The 13476-nt window shown below is 40.3% G+C and overlaps 1 protein-coding gene across 1 annotated transcript in view; it reads right to left on the reverse strand.

Annotated features, from left to right (window-relative positions):
- The window catches only part of p3h2 (prolyl 3-hydroxylase 2), a 63904-nt gene extending 61095 nt beyond the window's left edge, over positions 1–2809 (reverse strand). The window contains exon 1 of the mRNA XM_076278441.1: positions 2164–2809. Within this exon, the coding sequence (XP_076134556.1) occupies positions 2164–2574 (411 nt within the window). The 5' untranslated portion in view covers positions 2575–2809. The remainder of the gene's footprint in view (positions 1–2163) is intronic.
- Between the last annotated feature and the right edge of the window lie 10667 nt (positions 2810–13476).

Genomic DNA, 13476 nt, shown 5'->3' on the forward strand with positions numbered 1-13476 from the left:
GCCTCATAGGCAGCTCTTTCTAGTTCTATTTTTTATGCGGGGAATAAAAGTGAATGAAGGAATGTGTCTGATCTCCACACCTGACTTAAGGTCAGTAAGGCACCTATCTGAGGCTATTGACCCAGGTGTAAGTGTGGGATATTGAGAGTTGCATGTCGAGAAACTGGAAAATCCCTTTCTTACACTTATGATTCCCCCATCAAATGAACGATAATTATTTCTAATCTATATAAGCCCTTCAAATCCAGACAAAAGGAGAGAAAAGAAAAGACAGAAAGAATGAAAGAAAGAAAGTAAGTAAAAAGAAAGTCTACTGCATGACTGCGATCTGCAGACATGATAAACCCACCCAAACATCTACACCCAATTTAGTAGGAACAGAACACCTTGACCTTGAGATATGATTGAAGGATGATTCCTGACACTTCCAGAGAAGAATTCACTTTAAGAGATGTGTCACTCAGGTAAGTTTTCAACCACAGAACCCCCATCCCCGAAACACACATACAAATTATTTATTTGAATCCACCAATCATATTTCTTAGAGAAAGGATTCAAATTTCAAATATTTTAAAGATGAAATACAGCTTTGACAGTCATGGGTACATTTAATACTGCTGTGAAAATGATACATGATGGCAGTTTCAATGGGCACACACACACAGAGAGAGAGAGAGAGAGAGAGAGAGAGAGAGAGAGAGAGAGAGAAAGAGAGAGAAAGAAAGAAAGCAGGGAAGCATCCCCATGCATCATCCTTAATGTGATGCTTTGACTTGGTAATCCTTATTGAGTCAAGAAGTTACTGTAGGCTAACTGATACAAATATTCTCAATTCTTACCATGGAGAGAACAATTTGACAGTGGTAAACTGTCTTTCTGCTCTTTTTAGCATTTTGTACTCTAGACTGCCAGTCTTGATAATTGAAAAAGAACACTGCACATTTGTCTGATGCTGAGTGACATTCAAATGAGTTGACAGTCAGATGACGTCAGAAAAATGTGCAGTGGTCTCTTACTTTCCAGAGCTGTATACACATAAGTGTGTCACATGAAGTAGGGGGACATCTAGACATTAGTGGATAAAAACATCTGATAAAGATTGGATGTCATGAGTGCATCATAATTACCTGATCAGTTTAAACAGGTATGAGGACATTACATAACAATTATATCCATTAGACACATTCCAGTTGAAGTGTTTGCTCACTGAGTAGGGTACCATCATGGACAGACAACCAAAAAACAAAGCTATCTCTCAAGAGGTTGCCCAAACCTTTGTCTGTGAAGTTCATTACGCAGCATCTTTTAATTTAGTCCTTTATATTCGTTTTTGGTTGAGACCAAACATTTGAAAACGGGGATAAGTTCTCTATATAATTATAGAACAACACATTCACAAGTGCATCACGTGGCTTAAAATAGTTAAGATATTGTTTAGAAGCAGAGTCTCGGAAGACTTGTAATTGTAAACCAACTGACAAACCGCAAGCACTACTCCACGGATTATAGTGAGTAGCCTATGTGTGGGGTAGGCTAATGCTAAGGTTATTGTCCCTTTAAGATGAGAAAGGACAGTTTCCATTCAATTAAGAATCAGATAGGCTACCTGAAGAGATTGGCGCGCAAGCGGCTTTGTCTCGTGCTATTATGAATGGAGGGAGTGGCATAGAAATATCACCCAATCCCTGCGGTGTTTCATGACAGCTGTAATCAGCGCGCAGCCTACTTGTCTCATATCTGCCTGACGCGCGGCCATCTCCTAAAGGACCTTTAAAAATACTGACTAGTAGTCTAACTATTAATGTCTGACACTGTCATGAACTGAATCCTGGGCTTTCACGCAAGTCAGACACAACGTTGGGACCGTGTTGTTTGCCACCAATTACAGGAGCTGGTCTATAGTCTACAAAATGAGCATAACATCTGGTGTCCTGTGAGGTGGCCGACTCCGAACAGAGAAGCCTGCTTTTATGGAACTTTTCTTGAATCATATCTCGCGATTACCTGGCCGACACATGATAGCTAGCCTACCTCTGCGCTATTTTGCACCTCAAACACTTGTAACCTATTGGGTTATGCACAGCTGATTTGGCCAAGAGCCAGTGACCTGGCTGCTGACAAGTCCCATGCTTAACGTAGGCTACTTCTAAAACTTTCATTTACCTTGAGATAAGCCATCTGCAGGTAGTTGTAAGGTATCCGTCTATTGAAGTCCTGGATGACATCCTCGCTGACTTTGTGCATTGACTGCGGTCCCAATTGTTTCTCCATACAGTCGTTCAGACAGGACGCTCTCCGCAGTACCACGTCAAAAAAGTTAAGGTCCGATAATGGGTCAGCTTCGAAACGATGTTCCTTACATTTGAGCCGACATCGCACTTTAGTCTGACGCAGCTCCGAGAAGCTGCTGAGCGCTCCCTCCATATATCGCGCTACATTCGCATAGTCACCGCTGTGGAAAGCGTCAATTGCGTTGTCATATAGCAGATCATAAGGCTCTAATGCGGATGACGACAAGAGAATTGAGTGGAAGATTAGTAGTAATGTGCTACTGAAGGAACTGATCATATCCATCTTCAACAGCTTGAGTCTGCGTTACTGCTCTCACGTTTCAGCGGTCGGTCACAATGTGCGATCCCCGTTTCCAGAATGATCCTGAGGCAAACCTGAAACAAGTTAGATAAGTGACCATTAAAAGCAATTTAACAAGTGATCTCAACAAGTTTGTCGTCCGATCACTGGAGTGTTGATGGCAATAATGGGAGCTATTTGTATTTGATGACGATGACCAGAGACACATTTCGGCAGTGACCCCCTCCCCTCTCCTCAAACTCCTCCCCCGTCAGATCCAACGAGGAAATGAATGGCCGTGACAACTTCACGCTTGTAGGTCAGCCCCCAGTCAAACGACAAGAAGAGAAAGCCCACCTATTTACAAGTGTAAAATTACTTCATGTGGGCTGTGCACCTGTTACAGGTAGGTCACTGTAATTGAAGCGATTATATATTATCTAACCGAATCCAATGTCCTTCTCTTGCGCAGCAGCCCATGAGTTTGGCTAAGTTACTCCTGTGTTGTAGCCTATGATAAATCCAATGTTTTTGCGAATTATACGAACAAACTAATTACAGTTTCCGGACACGTGTGAATTATTCATGGGAAACCAGGACAGAAAGGGAAATATAATTTGTACCAGAATTAAACTGGTTGAAGTAAAATATGCTATTCACGTGACTACTAATCACAACAAACAGAGCATCATGCACTGGGATGAACCAACTTCTTTATAGCATAGAAGACAGCTCCCTCTACTGGTAGCCTACTATTTACCCCCCGGCTGTGAAATATATTGTAGATACAATGGCTCTTGCGTTTTACGGAGAGATTCTACTACTAGGTACCACTACTACTACTACTATACTACCACTACTACTACCAATAGGCTTGATAACAACAACAACAGCAGCAGCAACAACAATAATAATAATAATAATAATATAAAGGAGTACAGGAGAACAAAACAAACACTATTAACCCGATCAACTATTTAATCTATCTATGATTGATAAACAGGTAGGACCAATGATTCGGATTTTTCATCATCATAATTTTCTAAACCATCCCACATAAAATACCCAAATGCCCCAACAGGAGATGCAGCTATAACACAGTATAAACATTACCCATTGACCCCTCTCTACACCAGGGGGGTATTCCAAGTACGTGGTTTAGTGACAAACCTGGGTAAGTTAACTCAGAGTAAGTGGTAAACCTCCTACAACAAGAGCCCTATGGTATTGTTTTGTTAGAGAATGAAGCCATACAGTTCTTCTATTAGAAGGTTTACCACTTATACTCTGAGTTAACTAACCCAGGCTTGTCACTAAACCACGTACTTGGAATACCCCCCAGTGCCAATTAATTGGATTTGGATAAGATTTCTCTTTTCTTTATTGACCTGTCTCTATACCCCACACAGGAATTTGTCAAGCCATCATCAAGACATTATGCATACACTGCCAAAAGACTATAGTTCGTGAGTTTGTTCTTTTAGGGGAATTATGGAGGTTATTTCTATATGTTGATATATGTTCTATATTTCAGTCTCGCACTTTAATGTCTGTATGTGGTATGTCTGTATATTTTTATTTTTTATTGTCTATGGCTATGTCTATGTCTAAAGTATGTCTATGTCTGTATTTAAAGTATGTCTATGTCTGCATGGGAAAGTAAGAAACGAAATTTCAATTCTTTGTATGACCAGTGCATGTAAAGAAATTGACAATAAAGCTGACTTGACTTGACTTGACTTGACTTGACTATTTTCAGCAACATAATACATGATACATTTCAGCTACATAATACATTCAAGCGACCTTGGGTTTGAGAAAGGCGCTATATAAATGTAACTTATTATTATTATTATTATTATTATTATTATTATTATTATGACAACAGTATTACATCCTAATATTTGGGGGAAACACATTGCATTAGCAGCCTATTATTGTAAAAGGACTATCTCTTACCAATCGTTGACTTTGCAGAGTCTTCAAACAATAATACAATGTAAAAATATTTTTTCTCAGAATTTAAATTTCATGATGACAGAAAACTAGACCTCCCAAGATTCCTCCGAATTTTACCTTGTTCAGCTTGAGACGATTCCTTTAGCAGGTTTGTCTTCACGTTCAAATTGAAGTGCTGTGCAGGTAAGCACTGAAGTACGTTATACTCCGTTCCTCTTGCCTTCCTGTTTTTATATGCATAGCATGAGATTCTATCAGGTTTTCCCTTGAGGAACTTAAGATATGTAACAACTGTCTGGTGGTTCATTTTAGCAATCCTGGTGTGCCTTAGCAAACCCTTTACTTGCACCATCTGTCTTATACAGACACACACAGACACACACACACACACATGCATGTGTGTTAATATGATCTGTAACTGCCAGTCAGTTTTGTGTTCTTTTTTTGTATTTACAGGTTTTTTTTATACATTTTTTTGTGCCTTTTTTCTTCAGTGACATTACTCTTCCCATTACCCCTGTACAAATGCATAGTGGGAAGTGGGAATTTGGTATGGGTTGCAAGGGGGGATTTTATTAGTGGGACAATTAATTGCAGCCCCGCCACTCATGAGAAGCATGTAGTAAAGTTTCAAATAAAAATTAATTCAGTTTTTAAGAAGGATTTAAGTGCAAAAAAGTTGGTTTTACTCCCTTTGATTATGCGGCCAATGAGGTAATGTCATTTAAGTTTCTATATGTGTTTCTTTGTGTCCTTTATGTGCTTCTTTGAATAGTGTATATATTCACTTTGTTTTTAATTCTCAAGGCCTATTTCTACTGTGTGTGTTAAATAAACAGCCAGTAAAAATAACTTTTCACGTTGTTAGTTAACCTGAGGGAGCTACATGATCATTAGATATTAGTACCAACCAAGAATGAGTAATGGTAATAATGACACTCAATAATTCCATATGGATATTGATTGAAGTCATAGCCATGAACACAGATTCAGTTTATTACAAAGTTCATGTTTCTGTTGTTTCAGGAGATCAGACATGAGTTGAGTGGGTGGTCACCGGAAAAGTTACCACAGTACTTGCTCAGTTTAGACTTGTCTCATTGCTGTCTCCACAACAGTCCCACACAGTGTTGGCTATGACAGCTGTCTACTTAGGCAGGACCTATATGGCATTCATCTTTCGGGGGCAGCCGTGGCCTACTGGTTAGCACTTCGGACTTATAACCGGAGGGTTGCCGGTTCGAACCCTGACCAGTAGGAACGGCTGAAGTGCCCTTGAGCAAGACACCTAACCCCTCACTGCTCCCTGAGTGCCGCTGTTGTAGCAGGCAGCTGACTGCGCCGGGATTAGTGTGTGCTTCACCTCACTCTGTGTTCACTGTGTGCTGAGTTTGTTTCACTAATTCACCGATTGGGATAAATGCAGAGACCGAATTTCCCTCACGGGATCAAAAGAGTATATATACTTACTTATACTATACTATACACTTTTCTCGATATCTTGGTGAGATATGTTATTGAAGATACAAGGTAAACAAGCTCTCATTGTGATATCTCATGCTGATTCTATGGAGGCCCTCGGCGTACAAGATACACAAAGCATAGATCGTATCAAGTTCTCCCTATGAAGAAATTTAGTTCCACTAACTGACTTAATGAAAAAAATCTAGGTGTTTCTTAACAAAACCTTTGCTTACACTAACAATCTTATCTACTTTTCACTGCCACAAGGTAGGGTTCTCTCTCTCTCTCTCTTTCTCTCTCTCTCTCTCTCTCTCTCACACACACACACACACGCACACACACACGCACACACACACACACACACATGACATTGTCATTAGCAAAAAATAGCAGTAATAATAGAAATACCACTTCATAACACCAACAACACTAGTCATACCCTTAACACAGGTTTCACCTCCCTTGATCACCTGGATAGGTAGCTATGATCATTTTTATCACTCTGACATTCATATTTCAAAAAATGTGTAAAATATGTGTAAAAAAAAAGTGTAATAATATGTACATTGTAATTCTATATTCATGTTTTTTGTTATTTAACTGAATTTGTAAATCTGTTAAGACAATACAACATTTCCCGTTATGAGATGTCAGTTCCCAATAAAAAAGTTAATCTGTAACCTTCATGAGACACATTCGTTGTTATGAACTAATCCTACGAAACAATCAATTTGTTTACACCAGGGACACATTTGTCAGTTCATAGGGGGAAGAATGCAATTGTATTCGAAGGAATACGGGTGAGGAAGTGACGGTACACCAGTTCTATGTCCCCCTCAAAAACTGAAGCGAGGGTGGAGATAAGACAGGTAGTGAACCACATTTGCCCACTTGTGAAAATACATCCTGGCCGGAAAAGGCAAAAAGGCATTTTATGCTACCCAGGGGATATCAAGTGTGTCATGTCATGTGCAAACATGATCCCCTGATTGTCTATACCAGATAAGATCTTTACCAGCATTACCAACTTTTCATAAAGACCTTGACTAGCTAAGTTTCAATAATGTATAATATTATTATTTATGATTATAATAAGATATTGAGCCATATGCTGATGATGTAAAATGCATGGTCCGACTCCGAAGCGTATGGTTTAAGTGCATTTAAGGTGTGTCTAGTCCACTTTTGCTAGTTTGATGGCAGCATAATTACTCAGAAGCCAGGTGCATGGTTCAAAAGGATTGTTATTACAGTATGTTTCTTAATGAATCATCGGTGTCATAGGTGTGTTTTGGAGGTAACATTGTTAAAACAGGTTGTGTGTGTGTGTGTGTGTTTGTGTGTGTGTATGAAACAAGAAGAGTAAACACACATCTGTACTCGCCTAATTGAAGTCGTAGGCAACAACAAAACAAAGTCTTACAATAGGTTTTTTACTTTTGCCAGGGGTTACAATTGAAAACATAACCTGAAAAAAGCAATATAGCCTAAAAAAGCAACACTTCATAATTTTCAGTGGAACCAAAATTTGCAATTTGTGACCATGTGGCTCATCACACCTTGTTCACAAGGTTCATTTGCTATTAAGACAACTTGTGTGCCTGGCGAGATAATGATAACTGCATTGGCCACAAACTAACAAAGATGTCACACCTGCATGGTGCCACAATGTGCTGGGAATAAGATAGGATCCATTATCCTTAAGAGATATTATGTTTGTTTCTTTTTTAATATATTTTTGTTATTATTGATACATGAAAGTGAAGAATGACAGGAAGCAAGTGAAGTAAGAGACGGGGTGGGATTGGGAATGACCCTGGCCGGACTCAAACCCAAGGGCACCCAGAATGGAATCACCTTGTCACTTCCTTGGCTCCGGTCCCACTTCTACTGACTGGGTTATCACCCGGACATGGAGCCCTCTCGACGTCAGCAGCAACTTCCCAAGCACTTGGGGGACATTAGCCTATCTAGAATATCTCGGTCATTGGGGACAATTGACCAGTCAGGTGGGGCTGAGGCTATGTATTGTGCAGGGAGGTTGTGCATGTGAGTGTGTGAGAGGTCATTTTTTCCATAGTGCATTTTGAAAATGAGAATGGTTGATGTGTAATTCTGTGTCCAAATGTACAATGTAGTTTGCATTTTCCTTCTTGTATTAATGTTTATCTGTAATTCTGTTATCATTTAAAGTCTGTCTGAAATGCATTTGCCTGTGTAATTATGTGTGCATTAGCATTTTTCTCCACTTTTACCAATTGTGTTATGTAGATTAGTTTGATTAGTTGTCCCTTATGTGTGTTCCATTCAGTGTCAGTATTTTTATGCATCATCAAGATATGGCAGACAGTCTAAATGGCTTCCAATGACTTTCTAGATGGAAACCTACATTTGGGGCAGCCGTGGCCTACTGGTTAGCGCTTGAAGGGAATATTTCTGTATGATAATGTTATGTGAACAGTAATGATTCAAGTCTTTATGACTTGAATACTGTGTAGTTCTTATGGTCATTTGTGATTTTTGTACCCATGTGTACCCTGTGTGTGTGTCTTTGGTCTGTATGCAATGTATCCATTCTTTATCCTTGAATTCAGTGAAAGCCTGTCTATAGCCCCTTGCCCATCACCAGGTGTGAAATGTTGATGTTTGTATAACCGCATGTGTCCAAGCCTCTGAAGGACTTCCCAGGAAAGGGGGTAGTTTTAATTAAAAGACAATAGAAGCTGGCCAGATGTCACCCAAAAGGCCACATCCCCCATACACCACACCTTTACCTTGCATATTCAAACTGGGTTGGACGTCACTCCCTCTCTTTGTGTGTAACTTTAAATATGGTCTCTGTTAGTCAGAGAAGTTAGAAGAGAATACTGAGAATCTGGTGAAACCCATGATGGGGTGACACAAACATGTACTTTTCTCCCTTGAGGGGCACTAGGCCCCTCATTGAAAAGAATAAAGCCTGGATTCTGACCTGCATCGTCCTGATTAAGTCTCAAGAGAAATATGGTAGTAAAAATATACTATCACGCTTCGGACTTGTAACCGGAGGGTTGCCTGTTCGAACCCCGACCAGTAGGCATGGCTGAAGTGCCCTTGAGCAAGGCACCTAACCCCTCACTGCTCCCCGAGCGCCGCTGTTGTTGCAGGCAGCTCACTGCGCCGGGATTAGTGTGTGCTTCACCTCACTGTGTGTTCACTGTGTGCTGAGTGTGTTTCACTAATTCACGGATTGGGATAAATGCAGAGACCAAATTTCCCTCACGGGATCAAAAAAGTATATATACTTATACTTATGATGACCACATCATTGTAGCACAATGCATGCTCTGGTGCAGTTGATTTGAAGACGATTTATTCTCCAAGTTTAGCATGCCTAGTGACCGAGTGCCACTGGCTGACATGAGACTGCATGTCCCACCCATTCTATTTACATAATACAATAGTAATTTCTACACCTCATTACACCTCAACAACTCATTAATAAACATCAGAAAAAAAGTGCAAGCATACTCTGCAAAGATGCAGATGATTTTCAGGACCCTAAGAACTATAAACTCTTTCAGCTGCAACAATATGATGAAAGTTATAAACCTAATCAAATAGTTATCGCAATTACCTTTTTTGTTTCAGGCTGCTCATCATCAAGGGACATCACAGAAAGATACAAGTTGAGGAAAGGACTCATTATTAAGGATAGCAACTCAAGGATGAGCAGTCCTTGATAGATGAAATATGAAAAAAAATGTGCTGAAATATGAAAAAATAATCTCAGTAGAAAAAAGTACACCTAAATCATTCCACATATTAATCATTATTAATGGCTTAATTTTAGACTCGTCTTTCAGCCTTTGTGTCAGTGAGTTGATGGAGAATCTCTGTTCTTGAATCTCATACATGCATACCAGACACCATGCAGCAAGCTGGTAGGACATGGTCTCCCTTTACAGTGCTCCTTCTCTGTCTGCAGAGCATGGCACCAACTTGCTTTATGGATCTTCTATAGGATTCCTACACGTAGACCTTGCTGGAGGCCAACTGGACTGAATGCGGCGATGTGTAGCTTCTGCGTGGAGTGGACTGTGACAAGCCACAGCATGAGAGGAGCACACCTCCCATGATGGACAGCAGAGCTCCACCCCAACCCAGAAACAGGCACTTGCCCAGGAAGGGTCTGTGGCATAACACACAGGAAGTTAGTCAGTGACTCAAACATTCAGCACAATTTCTATCTCATAGATGCGTGTACATCTCCCAAAATATGGAAACACATTGGCCTTTAAGAGGAATATAATGATAGACACTGAAATTACAGTTAAACATGGGTAAAATGCAATAATTTTCTACCTGGGTTTCTGTGTGTTGACCACAGCATGGGCATACCAAGACACTATTCCCAAGGAACAGACACCTGTAAAATAGTGGAGGAAAGAATGTATTCGTTGACTGTAATTCACTGTTTCACTCACAAGCTTCTATCATGTCACTTTCAAAGCACATGAGCTCAATACCAAAAATACCAAAGACCTGTAATGTTCTGTAGTGATGTCAGATGATAATTCAGAAAGACAGATTCAGATAAGTTAACTACGATAACAACACTACAGAGATACTATCAGAACCATGGAAATGGTAATGAATGAATTTGCATTATTTTTCACAGATATCATCTCACCAATGCCTAGTGAGCTAGAAAATTGAGCATCTAAATGGCATTTCAGAAATCTGATGAAATGTAAGATGTCATGCTACCTGCCACAGTGATAAGGATCCCTCCAACAAATGCCACCTTGTTTTTCACATGCTTGTCTTTGTCTAGGCACAGTGTGTATTTCATGCCCAATACAACCACTGCCAGGCCACACGCTGATAGAATGATGCTGATGATCATAATGGCTCTGGTCACTTGGATGTCCACTGCAGGGATTAAATGCTAAATGTTAAAATCAGTTGACCTGATTCTACAGTTATTTGGGAGGGAATGCAATTTTCTGGGATGGATGAATCCATTTAGAGAGTGAAAATCAGCGTTCTGAGAGTTAGATGGAAGCAGGTTAGGGTATTGAGGCAAAACGGGTTGGGATCAAACAAGGCAAACGTTTTTGAAGTGGTAGGAGAGTGTCTATTGCTTTTTTTTGGGGGGGGGGGGGGGCGAAAAAGAAAACCAGTTTGGGAGAAAGCAGTGAGAGGATAGAGTGTTTTAGGGAATGATGAGGTTGACATGACTAAACCAGAGAGAATCAAGGTTACTTTCAAACGTAGCAGTAAGCATAGGTTAAAACACTTACACGGTACATGGAGAACTGAGTCATACACAGTGCATTCCCATCTCTTGGAGACGGGCACTGAGCACGCCATCCACAGCCCGATGCGGACCACTACTGACTTCACCATACCCTCTGTTGAGTGGCTGAGGATTTTCCACTCGCTCGCATAAGTTGCTACCATCAGGCAGATAAGTCCCGCAGACGCTGACATGCAGCCGACAATTTGGACACATCCATTTGCCATTGCAGATCCAAGGAAGTATGACAAATTATCAAAGATAGTGGAAACGGCAAGTTCGCGAACAGGTTTGCATAACGCAGTTTTGCTACTGACCGCAAATCAACGCATATCGGCGCAAATTATCCCGTATGACAGTCAAGTAGCGATAGATTGTAAGCGCACTTCTCTCCTCTACTATTTTGGAAAGGTAGACTACTGGACCATTTTTATATGAACTCACTGGCTCCAGCTCAGGGCGGATCCTAGACCCCCCCCCCCCCCCCAACCCACCACACACACACACACACACAACCCCACTCACAATATAATGACTAGGAATTTATATTCATTGGATTGTTGATATATTGCATAATTACTAGCCTAGCTCAAATTATGTGGTAGGTCATTTGAATAGGTATTTCATATTGATTTTTAAACCATTGCACTCATCTTTAATGTAAGCATTACATTGTGTAAGATTGACTTGCATGTGGCAATTATGGCTGTGTTTGAAACATTAAGCAAAATATTGTCTGTCTCCACAATTACAGTTCCAGCTCAAAAAGACATTAATGTTTAAAGACATCACCGTTATATCCATGTATAAACCTGCCAATCAGACTGTGTTTGTTTTTCTCAGAAATGCCAACACCCAAGGCACCTGTAAATAAGTGTGTGTGTGTATGTGTGCGTGTGCGTGTGTGTGTGCGCACGCGTGCATGCACGTTTAGGCTTTTTATATGACCCCAGCGATGAAATGTATTGTTTAATACTCAGAAGAGAGCAAAGTGAAAGTGTTTTTGGCCAAACATACAGTCATGTTTTACTTGACATTACCTCCCTCTTCTTCTGAGATTCTGAGCACCTCTGAGTCACAGTCTTTCCTGCTATTGTGTGCACAGAGGATACACACCAAGCTCATCTATATGATGATAAAGCCATAAGGCTTTGAAATGTGGGCTCATTCACACAGTTGTTGACAATTCACAATTCTTATCAATCACAGTTCTTATTAATTCTAATACTGAGACTAATTGACCACAGCAAACATTATTGACATTATCGAGCATTATTGACACTATGGTCATCCTCCAAATTCTGACCACAGCACAAAGAAGTAGGCCTACATAGCTGAAGATGAATTTACATTTTTCTGTGTCAAGCAAGGGCCAATGATAAAACTTAATAATAAATACCATGGCACATGATGGCAGCTTTACAGTAAAAACCCAATATGAAACGTCAATTACGATGTATTCACCCAATACATGCCTACACAATGCAAATAAGATTCATGTTATTTACAGAAAAGTTAAATGTACGCATAAATGCAGACTGTAGAAAAGACAAGCAATGTGTGTGTGTGTGTGTGTGTGTGTGTGTGTGCGCGCGCATGTGTGAGTGTGTGTGTGTGTGTGTGTTTGTGTGTGGGTGTGTGTGAGTGTATGTATGTGTGGATGTTTTTGCATATTTTTTCTATGATCTGATTCAGTTTGGCCTGTCTGACATCTGTCACCTCCTCAGTAACAATAGACTTTTCTAGAGACCTGTATACATGACAGAGATGATGAGCCAGGGCCTGACTGACAAGCTAAGCCAGCTTGCGTCTCTGTGAACCTCACAGGGAGAAGAATATTTTTTTTGTTTTAATTACTTCAGAAATGGGAACACCCAAGGCATACTGTAAATGTGTGTGTGTGTGAGTTAGTTTTGACAAAGAACTCCCTGGAAGTCACACATTCAATCTGTTCTATTTTAGGCTATTCAAAGCAGCCAACTTTTGCTGTGATGACAGCATTTCGCACTCTTGGCATTCTCTCAACCACCAGATTAGACACTGGGAATGGTTTTAAAACAGTCCTGTAAGTGTTCCCATACACACTGAGCACTTGTTGGCTGCCTTTTGTTTACTTGTGTTAATCGAGAAGTATTAGAAGATGACCCTCTCATGAAGATGGTTAGGATGATACCAGTAGTGTGCAAAGTAGCCATGAAGCT

The sequence above is a fragment of the Alosa pseudoharengus genome, unplaced genomic scaffold, assembly GCF_046254945.1.
Source record: "Alosa pseudoharengus isolate Yale_2024_CS ecotype anadromous, Long Island Sound unplaced genomic scaffold, YU_APseudo_1.1 YU_APseudo_1.1_scf_11, whole genome shotgun sequence".
Lineage (NCBI taxonomy): Eukaryota > Metazoa > Chordata > Actinopteri > Clupeiformes > Clupeidae > Alosa > Alosa pseudoharengus.